The following is a 23,776-nucleotide window of genomic DNA, read 5'->3' as shown; positions in this document are numbered from 1 at the left end:
CCCTGCCACCGTAGACCCCGGCCTTTCAGGTTTTTCACCTTTTGTTTGGTGTTAGCCCTGTAGACATATTGAAAGTTGGGTTGATCCTTATAAAACTTCAGGGAAGGTTGAGTGAAAAAGTGAAAATAAAGGTTATTAAAACTGGGAGCTTTAAAATTGTGTTATTTCATAGTCTCAGATGACCCTCACAAATTGTTTATATTACAATGACCTATTATCCAAGTCACACTGGCGCTAGTAAGCAACTGCGCCCTGCTATAGCGAAAGGGGAGTCGATCAACCATTTCGATATCATCATGGAATTTTGGCTTCACTCGATACTTGGCGATTTTGATGTTTTTGAGCTTTAAATAAATCATTCTCCATGAAAAATATTTTTCTTAAATACTAATGGCAACATTATTTTTACTTTTCTACTCATACCACGAACGATTAAAAATGTGTACATAATATGATTATATAATCAGTGTTGGCCTTCTCCTGAAAAGCTGTTAAAAATGAGTTACGCCAAAATTCCGCGATGACGTCGATTTGCTCTTCTTGTTGATATGACTTGCTATCAATGTCTACGTGAAATATTTTTTGTCCTGACATCTACATCTGCTGAAGAGGCAGAGTTAGAGTAACTGCCCAAAGAATGTTTTCTGTCAAGCAAACAAAACAAACATAATTATGTATTGAAGGCTGAAAGAAAAAGTATTTATTGTTGTGCGAGTGTGTAAAAATAGATTCATGACTTTCGGACTCATCAAATCATTATGCAGATAAGCAAAACGGAACACTAATTCATACATAAATACATTACTGAATACTTCAAAACCTTGCCTCTACAAATTTGAAAAAAAAATGGTACAAATACATTAACAGATACACACAGATCCTTCTGTATCATGCTAAAACCAAGACAGCTTTTTGCTGTAAACATACGGACATACACATGTATGCACTTTATTATGAATTATAGAAAAGTTGCACAGAAATAGAAATTTGCGATTCATTTATGACAAACTAAGATGAAGTACACTTTCAGAACACAAATACAGACGGATACCAAGAACACGCATCTTCAATGACTTCATGCATCAAACTTCCGTGAACCAGTTCCAACTGCTGCAATAGGCTGCATGATTAATCCACAAAATCTTACATGAAAAAACCTGCAGGTATGTGAGTGTGTGTGTATGTTTGTGTGCATGTGTGAGAGAGAGAGAGAGAGAGAGAGGCACATCGATCAAGCTCACTTTACTGGCAAGGTTTTCATATTAAATTTAAGATGTATATTATTCTCATCAGCTGAAAACCTCATGCCTGGCAGCTTTCAAAGTTGTATTACTGAAAAATAAGCGCGGAATTAATAATATCCCATTTAATTCAAAGCATGCACAACTGAGATATTGTCCATGATCTTACTGATGCAGGTTAATTTTTTTTTTAAATGATGGTGACTATTTCGATTGAAAAAAAAATCAGTAACAAAACTCAATGGATGCACCTTTCTCTGTATCAGTACTGGTCTCATTTTACACATATATTATGCTTCAAGGATTTTGCTTCTTGTTTTCCCCAGACAGAGGAAAGTAGAAAAATACAAAATGACTGTAAAAACAACAAAACAGAGACAGAAAAAGGCAGTACAATCCATTATCACAAAAGCAACGAAATACGAGAAAGAATTACATGTTCCTAAAGCTCGAGATAATAATACAAGTACGCATGAATACCGAAATAATGTTACAAATTTTCCCCCGAAAGCGGCGTATGGCTGCCTAAATGGCGGGGTAAAAACGGTCATACACGTAAAATTCCACTCGAGCAAAAAACACGTAGTGTACGTGGGAGTTTCAGCCCACGAACGCAAAAGAAGATGATGTTACAAATTTAACATTTTTCTTTCTCACTCAGTGAAGGCCGATATCCCTCAATCAAATTCGGCTCCAATTGAAGATCGAGCTCGCAGATTTCTCCTTCTGATAATATTGTTTACGATAGGTGACAAAAAAAACTTGCTTAGTCACTAAACGTTCCATCAAATCTATTTTCAGAGGCTTGGGGTCACTCAATACCAAACCCAATAAGACGAATTCTGGAAATAACTGTCGCGTTTGTATGGGTTATACACAGTCACCATTGTTCTGCTTTTGTATGGGTTATACACAGTCACCATTGTTCTGCTTTTGTATGGGTCATACACAGTCACCATTGTTCTGCTTTTGTATGGGTCATACACAGTCACCATTGTTCTGCTTTTGTATGGGTCATACACAGTCACCATTGTTCTGCTTTTGTATGGGTTATACACAGTCACCATTGTTCTGCTTTTGTATGGGTCATACACAGTCACCATTGTTCTGCTTTTGTATGGGTTATACACAGTCACCATTGTTCTGCTTTTGTATGGGTCATACACAGTCACCATTGTTCTGCTTTTGTATGGGTTATACACAGTCACCATTGTTCTGCTTTTGTATGGGTCATACACAGTCACCATTGTTCTGCTTTTGTATGGGTCATACACAGTCACCATTGTTCTGCTTTTGTATGGGTCATACACAGTCACCATTGTTCTGCTTTTGTATGGGTTGTCAAAAAAGTGAATTCTGCGTGTAGCAAAGCAAGCTTTCTGCACGTGCTCCTTTTTCACCCGTTTCAGGCACACCCTGTGTTGGTGACGCTCATATAATGTATCGTGGGACCGTTTGACTTACTAAAAGCAAGAGTATTCCCTCTTTCTCAGCCTATACAGAGTTATTTCTGAACATGGTCTATTTTGTATGCTGCCTCCTCACTTAGATTTTTGAGAGTTAGTTTGTTGTTTTCTATAAATAGCACATAGCATTCTCCTTTTCTGTGAACTCGGGCTGCAACTCCCACATGTACTTATTTTTGCACACAAGGGCTTCTAAGTGCGTGGACGCCCCCCCCCCCCCCCCACCACTTACTTACAATTATGAGACGGCTCCTGATTTTGTTCCTCCATGTAGATTTCTATCTTATCTTTCCCCCACCACACACAGTGCAGTGGAACCCCCTTTTAAGACCTCCAGAAAAAGAAAACTGAGAAATTTAGTTCTCAAAAAGGAGGGAGTCTTAAATTGGGGGTTCCACTGTACTAATAATATTCTCTTCCATGGCACAATCCAAATGTTCCCAATTTGGCAAACGCAAAATCACATCTACAAAAGGGCGGCATTGCAACACTGTGCAAACAAAGCCAGACGCTCTGAAATAAAATCTGTGAAAAATCTATCACAGATAAGAAAAGCACTCAAAACAAATGATGGGCCAAAGGATTCTTGTACAAACAGATTCAAAACAAGAACAAGCTTTAACAGAAACAAAGAGGAATTCATTTTTGGTTTCATTTGAAGAAGACATAAATGCAAATTCTCTGTCTCTTTCTTAGAAAGACCGTGGTAATGCTGTGTTCAGCTTTAAAGAAGTCAGATTGGATTTTCCTCAAGAAATAAAGAAACAGACTTCCCCTCTGCCCCTGCCCCCCCCCCCCCCCCCCCCCCCAAACCGGGCTGCTTGAAAATCAATTTCTTGCAAGAACAATAAACCCCATGATATACAAAATAAAGCAGCAAAATATGACACTTTCAACTCAATACTTGTGATAGTGGGTGCAGCCACGAGATTTTTCTGTTCTGGCACTTTAAAATCTCCTGAGATCGTAACTCTTGAGATTCCCAGATCATACCATTTTGCATATTTGTTTTCCAAAAATTGTCTGGTGCATGCCTATACTGTTATTTAATCTAAAATATGATTATTTTATTTGATAATTTCATGCCTCGATTGCCTTGAACAGCTAGTTAGAAAGCTGAATGTACATTATCAGTACCTTTTCACACCCCAATTTAATCCCACAATAAATTGATAATCAGGAAATGCTATACTGAATAGTTTTTGTCAACTCTGAAATTAAAACAAGTAGCAATACAATTACAAAAGTTCTCAAAACGCTCTTTAAAAGATTTACAACTCTTCATTCTGGTACAGAGAAACTCCTGTCCTTGTTACTGTTAAAAAGTTTGTTTGAACAAAACAAAAATAAAAGCAAAACAAAAAAACTTTAAAGATTTTTGTTTATTTGTTGCTTAACGTCCAGCCGACTACGCAGAGCCATATCAGGACGAGGAAGGGGGATGAAGGGGGCCACTTGTCAAGCGATTCCTGTTTACAAATGCACTAACCCATTACTTGTGTCCCAGCAGGCTTTAGTAAAACTAAATTAATACCTACTGGAAGATTACCAGTTTCCAGTATGTTAAAATAGGCTTAACCTATCTACTGCTGGACTTACATCAGAACACTAACAGATTAAACTATACATGAATCGCGAGACAAGCGGCAAGAGAAGAGATTTTTGGAAAAAATACAGGTGAATGAGCAAGAAGGCAGAAAAAAGAAAAGAATTCATGAAGAAAAAGAGAGCATGACAGGAAAGAGGAACCAAAAATCTACCTAACAGCAAACTAGAAAGCTCCTGCGGTTCCAAAAACAGGAGGGGCCTTTAATTTCATAACCGCAGTGCCCCACTGCGGGAAAAAAACTTTAAAGAAGGAAACAAAGTTGAACAAGAAGGGTAAAGCCCATACGACTCACATGCTTGACCTTGACATGACCTTGTCCTTCAGGGTCAAGGTCAAATGACTAAACCGAGCAATGACATCATACACTAAGAACTGCTTTACACATTTTTCCTACCAAAATACATGTGACCCAAGGTCAAGGTCATCCAAGGTCATGCAACAGAAAGCTGTTAATTCAAGACATAGGAAGTACAATGGTGCTTATTGGCTCTTTCTACCATGAGATATGGTCACTTATTGTGGTTCACTACCTTATTTTGGTCACATTTCATAAGGGTCAAAGTGACCTTGACCTTGATCATATGTGACCAAATGTGTCTCATGATGAAAGCATAACATGTGCCCCACATAAATTTTAAGTTTGAAACAGTTATCTTCCATAGTTCAGGGTCAAGGTCACTTCAAAATATGTATACAATCCAACTTTGAAGAGCTCCTGTGACCTTGACCTTGAAGCAAGGTAAACCAAACTGGTATCAAAAGATGGGGCTTACTTTGCCCTATATATCATATATAGGTGAGATATTCAATCTCAAAAACTTCAGAGAAAATGGGAAAAATGTGAAAAATAGCTGTTTTTTAGACAACATTTATGGCCCCTGCGACCTTGACCTTGAAGCAAGGTCAAGATGCTATGTATGTTTTTTGGGGCCTTGTCATCATACAACATCTTGCCAAATTTGGTACTGATATACTGAATAGTGTCCAAGAAATATCCAACGTTAAAGTTTTCCGGACGGCCGGACGGACGGACGGACGGACGACTCGGGTGAGTACATAGACTCACTTTTGCTTCGCATGTGAGTCAATAAAAACCATGCAACTGAAAAGAAAATGCTATAACGAATCTTTAATCTAGAATTCCCCATAAAAAAGAACATCAAATTCTTCTGCATTACAAACATATCAAATGAACAGTTAAAAAAAACCACTGTGTTGTATGCTCTTCCCATTGTGTCTGTGGGTCTCTTCACAACTACATCATGTATATAATGTAAATATGTTAAAACAAAATTGCACAATACATGCATATATGTGTATATTTCTAATATACATGAAGCAAAAATAACAAAATAAAAATTCACCAAACGTGTGAAAAATACATGACCTACATGTAAAATAAATGGAAATCAATAATCACTGTAAAAAAGGCATGAACATGGCAAATTATGACACTGATGTCAACCACGCACAAGTGAACTCTGTTCTTTTGAAACAGAAAATGAAGCTACAGTGTATACATGTGCATTATGTAAAACAACCCAAAAAACAGAAAGACTTTCGCACAAAATGGTACATTAAGCGATAAAATGCCATTAATAACTCATCATTCATGAAAAGTACCATCACCTAGACTGGTCCGCTCTGCAGACCCAAATTAAAGATAAATCATCATGAGGACATAACTCTCACAACAGAAATCAATCAGAAAATGTACATCAAGTTGCTGCCCTTGTATCACATGCTAACACCACTTTAAGCAATGATTTCTTCTTTGACTGTCAACACCTGTTTTGACACACTATTATACAAACTCATAACACTTATTTGAAACATGATTATAAAAGAAGTCATACCAACCAAATACATGCTTCGTGAAATTTTTTTCTCCCTTTCCTCTACAAAAAAAAAAGAAAGGAAAACAAGTCGCGTAAGGCGAAATTACTACATTTAGTCAAGTTGTGGAACTCACAGAATGAAACTGAACGTAGTCCGCCGCTAGTGCAAAAGGCAGTGAAAGTGACGAGCCTGTTTGGCGCGGTAGCGATTGTGCTGTGCTTCATAGCACGCTTTACTGTACCTCTCTTCGTTTTAACTTTCTGAGCGTGTTTTTAATCCAAACATATCATATCTATATGTTTTTGGAATCAGGAACCGACAAGGAATAAGATGAAATAGTTTTTGAATCGATTTAGGAAATTTAATTTTGATCATAATTTTTATATTTTTAATTTTCAGAGCTTGTTTTTAATCCAAATATAACATATGTATATGTTTTTGGAATCAGAAAATGACGAAGAATAAGATGAAATTGTTTTTGGATCGTTTAATAAAAAAATAATTTTAATTACAAGTTTCCGATTTTTAATGACCAAACTCACTCATTAGTTTTTAAGCCACCCAGCTGAAATGCAATACCAAACCCCGGCCTTCGTCGAAGATTGCTTTGCCAAAATTTCAATCAATTTAATTGAAAAATGAGGGTGTGACAGTGCCGCCTCAACTTTTACAAAAAGCCGGATATGACGTCATCAAAGGTATTTATCGAAAAAATGAAAAAAACGTCCAGGGATATCATACCCAGGAACTCTCATGTCAAATTTCATAAAGATCGGCCCAGTAGTTTAGTCTGAATCGCTCTACACACACACACAGACAGACACACACACATACACCACGACCCTCGTCTCGATTCCCCCCTCTATGTTAAAACATTTAGTCAAAACTTGACTAAATGTAAAAAGGATCACTATACAAATGCATTAGAAAAGTTTGTAAGTCACACATTTTTACTCCACATGTTGTTTCTACACTAAAAATGGAAAGAAGCACAATCTTAGACAGCCAGCCATTTACTTTCCAACAAACTATTTCAGTTGTAACTTCCACGACCAACATGTTAAAAAGCTAAGCAAAGCCACACAATTTTGGAATTGTAAAACTATACAACTTTGAGCCATGGATGAAAAAAAATTACAGGCACTGAGAAACATTTTCCTTACTAGTTTCTCATTGAAACATTGATGTATGCATCCATAAAAAAGTGAACGTATTCATTCACAGGAACAGACAGTGACACACACACACACACACACTCTCTCTCTCTCACTCACACACACACCCACACACACACACTCTCTCTCACACAAACACAAACTCTCTCTCTCTCACACACACACACACACAGACACACACACACACTCTCTCTCTCTCTCTCTCTCACATTAACTTCCCTCCCATTTCAGATTGAATGAGCTCTAGTAAATGTAAATGCCTCGTGCATACAATGCATGACTCACCACAGAAACTGCAGAGAACAAGAAGTAAAAAAAAAGAAAGAAAAAAAGAAGAGAGATGCATAACTTTGGACTGTTGGTCAGATTGGGCGAGAGATGTGGTGCAATCATGGTCTGTGTGTTGTGTAGTTCCCAGGGCAGCTGAGGGCTACAAGATGGCGCACCTTTTCTTCTTGCCCACTCGCTTTTGACGCTGGGTTTTCAAGTGAGCTGGCTGAGCCCTTGTAAAGAAAGAGGAAAAAAAGTTAAAATGTAAGCAAGTACTCTTCAGCCAGCACATACTCCCTCCTCCATCCATCCCTTAAAAACATCAGATAATCCTTCTTGGTTTACAGATGAAACTTTATGCACATTCCCAAAAGTGTATGTGACAGGGAGACTAGCGCATCACCCTTCACAGCAGACTCTGCAGAGTTGTCTGCCAGCAAAGAGCTCCACGTTTCTTCTACGTTGCCGGCTAGACACCTGTCAGTTGTGGAGCTCTGTTTGTGATTGGGTCTGGCTGCTGCAGTCTCCTTGTATGCTCTTGGGAACCTTTGTGTACCTATAGCAGTTTTTGTAGGGCAAAGAAATTGGCTCTAAAATCTCAATCCTGTTTGACTGGCCTTGCCTCCAACGGTGATTCTTGTGCTTCGGGCATTCGGTTCCATGTATACATGTACATGTATAACCAACATTTCTAGATAAAGGGTGGATGAGGAAGAAGCAAACCAAGCTTAGTTAATATCAACCTGCTTCATACTGAAATGACCCCAACTGCAGTTACCAGCTGTGTAGCAGACAGAAAACCCATTATAGTTATGAAGTTAAACTGACAACTCGATATTTCATCTAATAATCAAATGGTGTAAATATCAAAACAAGTCAAAGGGATACTCCCTCTAGGATAACATAAGATAAGGATAAGATTTTTATGTAGTCCTTGGGAAAGCAAGCTTTCCATACAGTACGGCGCTACCCATTTTGTTCTCTCTTTTCCATGCATGCGTGTTTGCGTGTTTCCAACTACAAGCCCCGAGACTTTCGCTGTCAACTTGGGTTCTTAACTCTTCTCACGCCATGTAATTTTACACTCTTCCTATACCTGTAAACCAAGCATTTTGGGGGAAATTGGTAATTTAACCACCTACCGAATTAAAAAAATCATTAAAAAAAAAGTTTTCATTGCATTGCCCTGAAATTTTTTGTGAGAATGACAAAATGAATGTACAAGACATTGATGCTCAAACTTGTGTAGCAGAAGACGACACGGTCACACAGCGAAAATAAAAAGGTTGAAACTCACAGAACTCGTAACCTGTCACAATTGTAAACACTGATTTTCGAATCTCCGATCACTTCGTCGTATTCTTCATCGGAATCAGACTCTGGCTCTGGTGCTTGCAACACTCGGATCGCATGTGCAGTTTCCTCATCGATTCGGCGACCTCTTCCAAAGAAAATCCTTCAAAAGCATCGTCGTCGCTGTCATTATTGCCTAACAACTCTGCCCAAAAAGCGCCCATTACATCTCTACACCACAAATCGCCACAAACGAATCTTCTTTTGTAGTTTTCACATCGAAAACAAGCACGCTCCCGCAATTTGAAGGAAGATGGCGGAAGTTAAAACGTTCTTATTCAGTACGCATGCGTTGTACTAGAGGTCAGTATGCAAATGAGCCCGTTTACGACAGTTGACGACATACATTTTTCTCGGCGGTAGCTACCGACGGTGGTGCAGTGGTATAGACACAAAGGCTGGCGGACGCTACCGCCGGTGGCATGAAGAGAGTTAATCGTGCACACGGGGGTGTCCGGACAGCGAGGAGAGTCTACACAAAGTTGACTCTGGGAAATAAATCCCTCGCCGAACGATAGCAACTGGTTTCGAAGCCAACGCCGCTACCGACCGAGCCCCCCCCCCCCCCCCCCTTCTTTGTCTGTTTTAACACATTTAATTAAGCTTTTAAAACACTTGCTTCTGCAAACTGGGAAGCAGTCTTCAACTTTTAAAGTGATCTGAGGGCATTTGTAGGTTTTATCACTCTAATCAAATAAGTATATCCTGAAGACTTTACGAAAGAATTGTTGGCTTTGACAAAACACCCTTACCTGATGACTCTAACAACCTGGTGAAATGCGAGGTCCACGTTGAGAGGCGGGTCCTTGGCACTGGTCTCTATGTAAGGAATCTGCACAAAGCAACACAGAAAAGACTATACCATAGCGCTAAAGGTAAAGCAAGGTAAAGTACTGTCAATGACATGTCGTAAAGGTGAGGTTACTCTTGTGAAAAATTGTGCTACTGTCACAAGTGTTAGTGTTCGGAATGAACAGGGTATGAATGTGGTAAGTCAAAGGACGCTTGTGACGAGAGATTCAGGATGCACGTGAATTAGTTTATAGTCATGGTTGAATGTTTTGCGAATGACGTGTGTGTATGAGCTGTGACGTGTGTGTATGAGCTGTGTAGGAATCAGTGCAGGCTAGGACAGCGAACGGTAGAAAGGTGCAGTAGGGAATGTGGTAGAATAGGTAGGTTATTATTCTACACTTCTATTTTCTTATTTTGTCTTCTTTGCTTTCGTTAGTTTATTCTTTTGGTAGGCTTTTCTTTCTCAGTTTAGGTTTAAGTAGGTTTCTTTTCTGTCTGTGTTCTGTTAATAAAGCCTTGTTAACGTCTATTCTTTCTCGTTTGTTATTTTTCAATCTTCGTTTGTTTTGTTTTATGTGGCCCACACCGTTCGCCACACACCTCACTTCTTCTTCGGGATCATATCATGAGTTCACACAGGGGTGTTTGCACCATGAGGAGAGTCTGCAGAAAACTGAAGGGAAATACATCCCTCGCCCAATCTGTAAACTATCCCCTGGGAAATAAAATAAATCATAAATAAATAAAAACAAAACACACAGAACAACGAATGCTGAATTACCCTGAGTTTAGTGGCCAGCTCCTTGACTTGCTCCTCAGACACTTTCCTCTGATGAACAAGGTCCACCTTGTTGGCGCACAGGATCATGGGATAGGTGTCCCTGTTGCAATCACACGTATTCACAGTGAATACAATAGCAAGGCCATACAACAGCACATGACACACATTGTCAGTGCAAGTCTTGAAGTCGTTCTCTTTTTAAAAATAAATCAATAAATCTCCTTCTTCTTCGTTCATGGAATGAAACTCCCAGGTTCACTCATGTTTTTGCACGAGTGGATTTTTATGTACGACCGTATTTACCCCGCTATTTAGGCAGCCATACACCACTTTCGAAGGGAAAAAAAATTAAATAAACCTCATGAATTGATTTCCACCTTGTTGGAACACAGGATCATGGGATATCCCGGATAGGTGTCCCTGTTAGTGTTACAGTCTCATGTATCCACAGTTGATACAAAAGCAAGGCGATAAATCAGCAAATGTTGTATGACCTCACCCTAAAGAGTCACTGGCCACAAATACTAGGTTGGCTTTTCAAACTGCAAATGCTGTCTGTAGCCGTTACTATTTAGACATGTATTGACAGGCCTGAAAGTTACGAGTATTTACTTGCCAAACATGTAACTAGCGAGTCAAAATGTTCATCTACTCGCCAAATACGAGTAAAGTTGCAGAAATAAATTGTTGGCATGGCTAGTAAAGTTTGCTCTCTGGCTAGTAAATTTTCAGAATCACTAACCAAAGGCGAGTACACCATGTGTTGGACTTTCAGGGCTGATTAGTGTACAACAGTGACCATACTAGCCATTTTCCAAACCCATATCTTAAAGGTGGTCGTCTACATTTTTGCTTTTTTTAGTTATGGTTAGATTTCGATACAAAATTTTGTCAAATGATGAATGAACCATGGGGAAAAAAGTTATAGAAAAAAATATATGTAAAAAAAGATTTTATTTTTGGGTAGCGTGACTCACGCTTCCAATATTTTGTTTTCTGTTTGCTGAGAACATGTGCTTTGCCTAGAAATACTGACCAATCAAATTCATGTCACTATGCTTATAGCCACGCCCAAACAAGTGCAGCAACAGTTTGACACTGGAGTGCTGTCCAAGCTTTTTTTAAACGCACGAAATGCACGGGATTTGAGAGGAGTTTTGCGCTTGGCATTTTCCAAATAAGGATATCCTACTATGAGTACTACGCTGGAATACTACAATGAATTTTCAAATGGCTACACTGGCTTCGTCTTTCCTGATCGAAAGGGGGTGTATTGTTGATATTTGTAGATAATAGACTCTGCATTTTAATGGTCAAATGGCGATTTTGGTATAAAAATGTAGACAAGGACCTTTAAATACAAATGTACATGTATTAATATTGTCTCTCAAAACAACAACAGGTCAATCTGAAATGCAGGTCTATTCATTGGGCCAAAAAGAAAAATATGTCTGTTTCTGGTAACATCACTGAAAAAATAGGGTCGGTCGGTTTTTTAAAGTTTTTTTTAAAAACCTTTTTCTTACGTTTTCAGAGGGATTCCCGGCGTCATTGGCCGCCATGTTTTTTTCGCATGACGACGGAAATGGGAGGTAAGTCTCTTCGATTGTGAAGTCTCATCGACCGATTACCTCCCGTTTTTTGTGTTTTTTTGTGTGTGTGCGAAAAGCGAAAAAAACCTTTAGGGTCGGCGCTTAAAAATAGGGTCGGTCGGGTTACCGGAAACAGACATATTTTTCTTTTTGGCCTTACATCATATTTATGAATGATACGGGAAAAACTTATCAAACAAAACAAAACATCAATCAGAAGGCATGACAAGTTCTAGATTTTATTTCCATTTTTATGACATTTCCCCCCGGATAAAATAGCGGAAAGTTCTGGGTAACGCTATCCCTGTTTCAACTCAACACTATTTCGTATTCAGGCAATCGTCGAGTCAAGAAAGTAGACGTAACCTGTCCTAAATATTTTCAGATCTTCAGGAGATCACCTTTGCTTCATCTTAACCAGGTTCTTATCCAAGCGTAATAGAAGATGTACGAAGATAACTCATCAGGTTAATATTGGTTGTGAAAGAGTGAATACTCTTGCTTTTAGTGAGGCAAGCATAAAAAACACATGGACAAGGAGCATGTGTGGAAAGCTTGCCTCACTAAAAGTATTCACTCTTTCACAACCCATACAAACCTGGCAGAGATATTTGCAATTGCAGAGTTCGTCTTTTGATTGAAACAAAAAATTGGCAGGAGTAATCCTGCACTGACCTGTCTTTCACTCTGAGGATCTGGGTGTGAAAGTTGGCCATGTTCTCAAAGCTCTGCCGATCGGTGACAGAGAAGACGAGGAGAAAGCCGTCGCCTTTCCTCATGTATTGTTCCCGCATAGCACTGAACTCCTCTTGCCCAGCTGTGTCTAGAACTGCAAACAAAGACACAAGTCCAAATCAAATACTTGGTAAACATGATATGCAATTAATCAAATTTAGTGTAAGTTTACTGTAACTGTAAAGCCTGTCCTTAATTGAGCCAAGTCGACAACGTGAAGTATACTTCGCGAAGCTGGCTGCACTAAGCTTTAGGCCTAAAAAAAAAATAGGTGTGGTTACGGTAACCCGACCTACCCTATTTTTAGGGGCCAACCCTATAACTTTTTTTTACATTTGTCAAAAATTTAAAAAAAATTAAAAAAACGAGTGCAAAAAACGCAATGAAAGCGAAAGCGCTTGAGTCGCACACTTATTTCCCTGTCAAGTAGGTTTAATTTGTACACATTAGAAAAAAAAGTTTAAAAAAAAAAGTGATTGCCTACCTTCCTACCCTATTTTTTTTGGCTATGTTACCTTAACCACACCCATTTTTTTTCTTTTTTTCCTTAGCACTGAGTTTTTGGTAAAAAGACTTTGCGTAGTCAACTTGGGACTGAATCTAGGACCGCCACAAGCCAGTGCAATGCTGTCTTTCTCTGTTCAAATGCCCTTGTTGATAAACTGTTTGCAACATCACTGTTACTACTACTAGTGTCAACTCTTTCACTGCCTGTAGCAGTCAGCTGATGTCCTGGGTAATTTGCTTTAACCATAACAGGCAATAAACTGTTCCAACAAACAACGACAGTGTGTGTGTGTGGTATATATATGACGCTGTGCCAAAACGTGCTTTGACGGTCACCCCCTGAGTTTGATTACATTTTTTTTTATCTGTTCGCATCTTTCATGGCAAACCAATGTTTTTTAATGACAAACATAACCCATAGAGATAATAATCATAACCGTGCTAGATATGGTCATTTCTGTTTGACAATAAAAAAAGAAAGAAACGAGATGCGTGGGTTGAAACGAGTGAGTGTGAATGGGACACTTCAAGGGAACTCAGGATTTTGCTTGTTTGCTTGTTTACAATCGACTTACCTATAACTTACTGTGTGTGTTTGTAGATGAAGTATAAGTCTTCAAATCTGTCCCACAATAAATAAAAATTTCAAACTATTTCTTAAAAAAAAAAGGATTGAAAAGGAACGGTTTCGGACGTTACACATAATGTCAAATGTGCATGTGAACGAAAAGTTCGTCTGCTACTCCACTGTGAGCCGTCGTCAACATTCACGTTAATGGCGACTACAAATTGCACTCTTTGAACGTAATTTACCACACAAAAAGCATTAGACCGTGTGCTAGTCAGTCTTTCAGCTCTGAAAAGGTCAGTACTTTTTTTTTGTCAAACGGTAACGTACGAAAATATCCAGATTCCAAAAAAGGTATTCTACATTTTCGCGGTAGAAAGATTATTTCGGGAAGCCATCTTTACCCAGAATGCACTCTGTGTTTGATTTCCCAAGATGGCGGCAAAGAAGAGAGAAGGTGAGTGTTTATAATTTTTTGTCAGGCACATCGTACTGGTAACGTCCGACATAATATAACGACTGAATTGCAAGTTTTTAGTGTTTTTAAAGCTTTTTAATGCACACTACAACGGCAAAAACGGACTGAAGCGGCAACACCATGTGTTTGCGTCCACACGTGTCTATGTACCGGGCATGAGTGACCTCGGCTTTCAGTCGTTACGTGGACACAGCACAAACTGTGTCCATTCAGTTCTACATCTACCAAGTGTAACATCTGACATGCTCAACAGCCTGCAGACTATATTTACAAACTGTTTGTCACTTTGTTTCTGGTTTTAGATGTGGTACACAATGTATTAAATAAGATTATTTTTGTTCTGACAAGATTTCTGTGTTTGTTGCATTTTTAATGAAATGTGTGTGTACTGCTTGCTGTCGGACGTTACACAGGACACAGTGAGCAGATGAATTTATGGGACAATAAAATTGAATTTTGGTTTGGATTTGATGTGAATGTCAATTTCAGCATCTAAGTCAATGATAAAGATTAGATTCAGAAATATCTGGCAAGTAATTATCATACTGTGGCTAGTTGTACTGTGTCCAGTGTAACATCCAACATCAGTCAGGTGCCCGTCTTTATTGATCAATATCTAAAAAACGCTGCTTTCATTTATCTTTTTAAAACTTGAAACACATTCAGGAAACCTCAGTCTTTAATGCTGCAACATCCAACAACAAATATAAACAGTTTTATTTTTGCCTCAAGTGTCCCATTGTAAGGAGGCAGGTTCTGGCACAGCGTCATATATATATATTGTACATCAAGGGCACACAATAAGTTCAATTCAGGTAAACACAGGTAATGCTTTGTAGACAAATATTTCCTGGCAGCGAAGAGGCAAGTAAAGGTATATCGTTTATCATCAGGAATTTTGTCATCAATATGCTCTTAACACATTATTATGATTATATAAAATAAAAGTCTTGACAGAATTGTGGTTGGTGTACACAACCTCTTACAAAAGAAAAAAAATAGAAAGGTACTTTTAATGAGAAGGTCCAACTTCCTGATTTATAACTGCCACTCAAATGATGTGTAGCAATGACAATTTTCCATTCAATTGTACTCGGGTCGTTGTATAAAGCTGTGGACCAGCGAAAACCATGTTACGCAGGAAATATATGATATGATCTCTTATTTCTTAAACTTTGTACTTTTAACATTCGACCTTGATTTTCTGAACAAATGGCGTTTTAAAACGTTCCCATTCTCATAGGGAAAGAATTATAGGAACTAATGCACAGATTTATTTGTAAGTTGCATAACAAGGTAGCATAAGGGTTGTTACATAGATTTTAAATACCAATAAATTATTTTAAAAGACAGCAAATTTATATCAAATGTGACTTTTTCCACTTTTTTCTTTATTGACTCGAGTGTCACTGACACAGACCTGTTTACCCCCATAAGTGTTTTGGAGTAATGCTCAGCCCCAAAAATAGTAATCCTGGCACAAAAATAGTAATCATCCAGCATTCGTCGCCAATTACAACGCACATGACAACTGTGTCTGCGAAACGCAATCATGCACATATATATATCCATCATTCACACATCAGTCAGTTTTTGTAGTCATCATAATTTCAAAGAAGATCACATCAAAAGCACATGCATCACTGATTCTTTTTCTTTTGCTCGTAGTAGGCCTTTTTCAGTGTGTCAAGCGCTTCTCTACTGTACTTGCGCTTGCCGAATTAGTGAGGGCGAGACTTCACCACTAGAATAAGGCTCTCCAGCGTCTCATCAGACAGACATTATCTCTGTTCAGTCCTGTGCTTTTTCACCCCATTTTGCCATTGAAAAAAACAATGCCAAACATGTGAATAGATAAAAAAAATTAAAAAAAAAAAAAAAAAATTTAAAAAAAAATTTTACATTTTTTTTATTTGAGGCTGTGCCAAAAGGTGCTCTGGGAGACCCCTGTCAAATTTGCACATTGATATTTTGTTTTGTAATCATACATTTTTCCTGATTTAGCCTCACTTAGCTTAAAAGTATATCAAAGATACAACATGCACAACATTAAGGTGCATGTTGGCCTTTGAAAGGGTTAAAATACAAAATAATTACAAGATCCAGGTCCGAATGTTGATCCGGAAGTGTGGACATTTTAGGGGACCCACAAACAACGATTTTTTGTTTTTTATCTTTCAAGTTGAGAGTCATTTTTTTGTAGATGGGTGAAAGAGGAGAGATTCAGCTTTTTAATCAATGTAAAAAGCAGAACAAAATTCTTCCCGAAATGTGTGAAAAACGGTTTTTTTAAAAGCTGTTACGATCGTAACCTATCATGTCAGATGTCACACCAGCAGAAAAGGTTGACGGCAGTGATTTGCTCCAGAAATCTCTCTAGAAGAACACAGAAACAAGTGCTGCAATCTTAGTTTGACGTTTAGCAACGGTGAAAACAGCACTGATTGTTGTATATATTTTATATCAGGCATGTTTTTTACGGAGTAACTTCGTCATGTCAGAGTGTTTCGATCGAACATTTAATAATTCTGGCCGCGATTTTACTTCTACCGGATGTTTGTCGCATCGCAGTAAAAAGACATTCCTTCCCACAATGCCTTTCGCGCACTTTTCCCTCCAAGATGGCGTCGATAACACGCAGCGGTAAGTATCAGTTCCATGTCAGCTTTTTCTTGTAAGTTGCGGTCAACAGAAAGTTCAACCCGAAAAAAAAAAAAATACTGAGTGAAAGTTCGAAACCTAAAATAACCTTTGGAACCGTGTTAAACAGTTTACACGGCTATCATATGCAGGAAACAAACTCAAAAATAACAAAGACTGCCTCAAAAGTGTTAAGTCAGGCTTCGATCGAAACTCCTGACACAGATATCAAACTGTCAACCGAAACTTTGACACGGCTTCGCTCGTGTCATGTGGGAACGTTTGGCTCTGGCCTTCATCAGTCAGCACGATATGAGCTAAAAACGGATCAAAATGTCCCTTTCTTTCCACAAACGGGCTAAGTTTGCGATTCCCACCATTACTCTGGCAAAACTGCTAAATTTACATTACTGTCGGATGCAACACATGACATCAGAAAAAATTTGTGTCCATTCTAAAAATGTTACCTCCGACAGATGAATGGTATGGCTGGCAATCTTTTCTCCAGGCATGATCAATGTTATTGTTTCTGACAGCAATGAAAGGACTTCACCAAATGAATAAACTTGGTTTTTGATCAAAACTGTGCTTTGCTGTTCTTGAATTCAAACTGCTAGTAATTGCTATCTGTCGGATGCAACACATGACATCATCATTGCACTATATTGTGTTCAGTTTCTATCAGCAATCAGTACATTTTAGTTTAAACACCTGCTACATGGTTATATAAATGATACAAGTAAAAATTTGCTCAAATGATATAGGTTTACAACTAATTTTACTTGTCTTTCATGTCCATTGTTACATCCGACAGATTCCCAAAAATTACGATTACACATCATTTTCTCAAAGTCGCTTTACTGAGTTATCTTTTTAAGACTGGAATTGTATGTCCAAATGACTATTCTTTCACATTGTGTAAGTGTTGAAATGATACTGTTACTTTTATTTTCTTATAAAATGTCCCCCTCTGACAGAGCACCTTTTGGCACAGCCTCGTTTATGAAAATCGTAGTCTTGACACGGATAGCGGAATGGCGTATTTTTTTCAGAAAATCGTAATAAATTACGCCAAAATTGTAAGGGTAAACAGGTCTGCTGACACCAAAAGAAATCATGAGAATACAGTATTGTACCCTTTTAGCATACATCACAACCACTTAAAACGAGTCAAAGTGCACGACACAAAATGGTACACAGCCAAAAAGAACCACCCATCTAGATGCATGCACATTCTCAGTTTGCAGTGTTTCTTTTTATGTGTTTTAATTTTCTGTCTATGCTCAGCTGAACGAATTTAGTGACTGAAGTCTCAGAACTATGCACTGCAAACTGAATACCTGATATTAGGTTATGCCACAGAATCAACCCTGTTTTTGGTAGCTAGATTTACAACCACAAGACTGTATCAACTATCATAAAGAAATCAACGTATGCATTTTGTGAAAGACATTGCACAAATAAATGGCACACGTGAAAATAGTCAAACACAAAAAGTGACAAACAAAATGAGAGAGAGAGAGAGAGAGAGAGAGAGAGAGAGAGAGAGAGAGAGAGAGAGAGAGAGAGAGAGAGAGAGAGAGAGAGAGAGAGAGACACACACACACACTTAAATCATTCTGAATCATCAACCCTTACCATCCATAATGCACCACTGCCCGTCGATCTCCACATACTGGATGTAAGAGTCCTCAATGGTAGGATCGTAGTCCACAACAAACATCTTCTGAAAGAACTGGATTGTCAAGGCCGACTTTCCCACACCACCGTCGCCGACAACGACCAGTTTGTAGGTGGTAGCGTTGTCGTGGGGCGGTCGGTTGGCCATTTTGTTGGCTGCAACGGCGACGGAGTATTATGCCACACTTATTCTCCGTTTGTTTCGTTCTTTTTTCGCTGTGCCAGAATACTACACCCCTCGGTCAGCACCTCTGCTTCCCACAACCGGGCAAAGCACTTCACAACCACTTGTTCGCGTGGAATCCAAAAAGAACACCACTTGTTCGTTCGCCCGGGCCCGCAGAAGCACTCAGGTCTTCAAAGCCTCTGGTCTTCAAAGTGGAGCACTCCCCATCTGTAGGACTATTCCAGCGCCGGATGACTCGCTGTATGAATCACAGAAAAGTACTGGCAATTAGTCGGGATTAATTTTCACATTCTGCTGGCGAGCGTGCTGCGAGAGAGAATCATAGCACACGGCCTTCACCTTCCCCCGTGCTCGGCTTCCGCTTCCGGGTGTCAAAGTTTGATGTGCTGTGAAATAATGGAGACAAAAATGATATAATGTTTTGAATCGTGCGAACTTGAACTAAACTTGGCCAAAAAATTATTGCAACAAATTTCAAACCCAAATTAAAGCATTAATTCCCGTGTCATTTCATTAAAACTGTATATATGCCAGTTTAAGCCCGTTCACTTAAACTTCAGGATCACTTTTTGGATTAAATATTTCTTTTATAGGGATCACGTGACCGCCGCTCAAGTAAGGGTACCCCAAGTACCCTCAAAAATCGACCAGACAAAAACGGAAGAGTCGAATGAAAAATCGACAAAAAATCACTTTGCAACTTTGACATACGAGAAGAAAGCCAAACCAATTATCTACCCAGAACAGATTGTTTTGATTTGCTATCTTGCGTATTTCGTGTGCTATGCTATTCCTACTGATGCAGGTGTCGATCGCAAGAGTGGTCAAAAACGGGACGCTTGGGTACAACTTGTCTCCGAAAACCTCCGAAAACCCCGAAAACCTCCGAAAACCCCATCTAGACTAACTAAATCTATCTTCAAAGTGAAGTATGGGACATGCCTGTGAAAAGTAAGCCTGATTCATGCTACATGCACCCTTATATTTGTGTTGAGAGCCGGATTATCGACAAAATCGATGCAACAATTTCAATGCAAGGGAGGTAACTCTTGTTACTCGAAAGCACAAGTATTGATGACGTCATGTGATTAGTGCTTCCGTTCCTTCGTAAATCCTCGCACAAACACAAAAATAAAGCCATGAACGGTGAAAGTTGCAAATATAAGTTATGATTGCAAACAATTATGTAACAAAACACGATCTAAGGACGAATTTTCTTATTTCTGATGAGGTTTTCGGGGGTTTTCGGGTTTTTCGGAGACAAGCGGTAGTACCGGGACGTTTTACGTCAATTGTTATGGGTATCATGACAAAAAAGGCTGCATTTTAGCAATGACTTGGTGGATTGCTTTCAAACTTTCAGATTATTTTACCAACATACTAGAGATACTTCGTGCGAAAGTTTGGATCGTTACGGTTGTTTATCCAGATGTGACGCAATGTTTCAACTCAACTCAACTCAAATTTTATTGGCTTCAATTTTCATGGAAGAATTTGTCTTGCGCTTGGGAGAAAGTAAGAGTATAACATATAAAAACAGCATTCATATCACATTTCATGTATCACACACAGTAATCACTAGTATAAGCCTACAATTATCACATTTGTACCTGTATCATACATGCAAATAAATAGTATCACATTTCCACGTATCACACACAATATATACATTACATACATACAGCAAGCTTCCATCTCCCGCGCCCCCCCCCCTCCCACACATACATATCCTCGCACGTGCGTCGACTCCATACAAATGACATCATCAGTCCATTAACTAAAATGCACAATGACTAGTAGTGGGTACATGATACTTAATACGTGCTCAACTTCGGAAAAGTGTTGTTAAACTTGTCATAGGATTGTTCACTTGTGTCCAAAAAAATCATGACTTTGCATGTATACAGATAAATGATTGATACAGATTCTGTCTAAGTTACATTTGAGTGTAGCCGCTGGCGTTAATTTGCTAGTCATGCAAACACCTGAGAAAAAAATGGAACGTTCACGCTGTTTCGCACTTACAGCTGTTATCGTTGCGTGCCTCTTAAAACATGCTACGGGCACGCTTGGCTGGGCATCGCTGTGGCACCAGAATCATCGCTTAAATATGTAGCGTGTTTACATGCCCAGCAAATTTGCGTCAGTGCTTACACGCACATAAAACTTTAGCAGTGTGTGTATCAATCATTTTTCTAAAGACATGCAAAGTCATGAATTTTTTTGACACAAGTGAACAATCCTATGACGAGATTAAAAACTTCTTTCAAACAATTGCATAACATTTTAACAAACAACTGTAACAATCAATAATTTCGCTCGAAATATCTCTAGTATGTTGGTAAAATAGTCTGAAAGTTTCAAAGCAATCCACCAAGTCATTGCTAAACTGCAGCCTTTTTTGTCATGATACCCCTAAAAAATGACGCAAAAAGTCCTGTTTTTGACCGCTCTTGCGATTGACACCTGCATCAGTAGGAATAGCATAGCACGCGAAATACGCAAGGTAGCAAAACAAATCAACCTGTTCTGGGGAGATAACTGTTTTGGCTTTCTTCTCGAAGTTGCAAAGTTTGGCCTATTGTGATTTTTTTGTCGATTTTTCACTCGGCTCTTCCGGTTTTGTCTGGTCGATTTTGAGGGTACCCTTACTTGAGCGGAGGTCACGTGATCCCTGTAAAAGAAATATTTAATCCAACAGATGATCCTGAAGGTTAAGTGAACGGCCTTAACTGGCATATACAGTTTTAATTAAATGACACAGGAATTAATGCGTTAATTTGGGTTTGAAATTTGTTGCAATAATTTTTTGGCCAAGTTTATGTACTACATTCAAGGTCTCTTTTGAAATGAAAAGAAAGAACAGCTTTTGATTGAGTAAATCTCATTAATTCATCTGAAAAATTAATAAGCAGCACATCACTTTCGTCATGTTGTCTTTTGTTTTCATTTTTGACTTCAAATCACTGATCTGAGGAAAAGTTAGATCATCTTTATAAAATAAGGCAAGAAATCTGAAGTTATAAAGAATCTTGACTTCAGTGAGAGTATTGGTGAATAAAGTTATTTTAGAAATCTGTCAATACAGGCTGATCTTTTCCGATGCAGTGAAAAACCTAAGACTCAATCAAAGAGTCAAAGTACTTTTAACGACAAAGTTGTCAGGATTAATAATAAAATGAATTCAAATGTGATGATTATTGCAGCCTGTGAATGTTTTGTGTATGGTGTGTAAAAGGCACTGTCTTCAATGTAATAATTTACAAGACCAGATATTATAAAATTATATTCAACAAGAATAAACTGCAACATTTGTGATGATACAAAATTGTACCTTACTTTCTTGAGACTCATTTTTTTCTTGCAAAGTGTGTGTGTGTGTGTGTGTGTGTGTGTGTGTGTGTGTGTGTGTGTGTGTGTGTGTGTGTGTGTGTGTGTGTTTGTCTGTGTATGGGTGCTTAAGTGACTTACAAACAGTAAGGACAAACAAAGTTTGGCATAAAACCAATGATAACCTTGGCAATATATGATGATTATCTCCCCAAGTTCAGCTTGGGGGTAGTTATTTTGTGACCACACACAAGGAATACCTTAAAATAAACGTTTGAGCGGTGAGTTACTCAAATTAAAAACGGCTGTATTTTGAGTAGGAATCCCAGACTGTAATTCTCATTGTGACACACTAGGGGCGACTCCTAGTTTTCGAAATGTTTTTTTTCCAAGGAAGCAAAATGCTGCAATCTAGGGCCACCTGAGCTCAGAAACTGTCATTTAATCCTCTCTCTCTTTCTCTTTTTTTTTCTTTCCCTGAAGGGGGGGGGGGGGGGGGGGGGGGGCCCGGGCCCCCTTAGCCCCCCCCCCCCCCCTAAATCCGCCACTGAGAGGGTTGTTCTGATTTCTGAAAGGAAGTCAAGTATTTAATGATTTAGTGTGAAGTTTGTTCAATCAGAAGAACCAACAAATCTGCAATTATACTCGGCAAGTGTTGATGATAAATGTTATTCAACACCCTCATGATGAAACTATTAGGGACATGGTCTGCAATTGTGTCTATTGCGATGTGTATTTCATACTCATTGACAGGCAAGTTATTCGTGTCAAACACAATTTTCTATTTTTAATGGTTTCATTTTAATGCACTAAACGCCATCAAGTTGAAAGACACCTTTTCAGGGGTAGACCAAGTTTGTGACGCAGGTGGTTGGTAGCCTGGGCACGGCCGTGACGTCTGCTATCAATCAACATTATGTTACGTTGCTTCCTCACATCGGACGCAAGGCAGTTAACCAATACGCGATTAGAAAGCGATCCATAACTTTTCTATTTCCATCCCATAAAGAGACCATTATTCATGACTTGCATCACAACATGGTCACCGAATTGAAAGTTGAAGTTCCACCGACTGAGGTCAGTCTTGTAACGTCCCACGCACTTCCATAGGTCACCGAGTCTCGTGCGACTGATCCACAACAACCAAAACAACAACAACACACACACACCGTAAAACAGACACTGACCGTAACACACATACACACACAGCGCACACTGACACACACACCGCAACACACACAAACTGCTCACACACTGCACGCGCACACCGTGGCACACACACACATAGGGCATACGCACACACACACACACAGACAGACAGACTGAGAGGCTGACACTGACACACATGACACTAAAAAAAAAAGGGCGACGTGACACTGAAAACGAACAAAAAGACAATGAAAAGATGAAAGAAATACGCGTGTTAGCAAAAGATATCGGCAGTTAGATTGTAACTACACCTACCCCGAACCACACCGCAGGCTTCGCGTGCCAGCCGCAAGTCAATACGAGAGAAATGTAAACACTGGC

The 23,776-nt window shown here is 38.9% G+C and overlaps 1 protein-coding gene across 1 annotated transcript; it reads right to left on the bottom strand.

The window, feature by feature from the left end:
• Positions 1-677: 677 nt before the first annotated feature.
• Positions 678-23,776, bottom strand: LOC138981864 (ras-related protein M-Ras-like). The gene is made up of 6 exons (XM_070354995.1): positions 23,711-23,776; positions 18,688-19,154; positions 12,797-12,950; positions 10,530-10,629; positions 9,706-9,785; positions 678-7,833 (listed from the first exon to the last, which is right to left on the bottom strand). The coding sequence occupies exons 2-6, from the start codon at positions 18,875-18,877 to the stop codon at positions 7,761-7,763; spliced, it is 597 nt and encodes a 198-aa protein (XP_070211096.1). The 5' UTR covers positions 18,878-19,154; positions 23,711-23,776; the 3' UTR covers positions 678-7,760.

The sequence above is a fragment of the Littorina saxatilis genome, linkage group LG12 (assembly GCF_037325665.1).
Source record: "Littorina saxatilis isolate snail1 linkage group LG12, US_GU_Lsax_2.0, whole genome shotgun sequence".
Taxonomy (NCBI): Eukaryota; Metazoa; Mollusca; class Gastropoda; order Littorinimorpha; family Littorinidae; genus Littorina; species Littorina saxatilis.
The sequence above is the reverse complement of the archived record's forward strand: the minus strand, read 5'-3'. Positions and strand labels throughout refer to the sequence as shown.

Coding starts and splice junctions, on each gene's coding strand:
- LOC138981864 (XM_070354995.1), bottom strand. CDS start 18,877: ATGGCCAACCGACCGCCCCACGACAACGCTACCACCTACAAACTGGTC. Junction 10,630..12,796: donor ATCCTCAGAGTGAAAGACAG/GTCAGTGCAGGA, acceptor TGATTGCAACAG/GGACACCTATCCCATGATCC. Junction 9,786..10,529: donor AGCTGGCCACTAAACTCAGG/GTAATTCAGCAT, acceptor TGCTTTGTGCAG/ATTCCTTACATAGAGACCAG.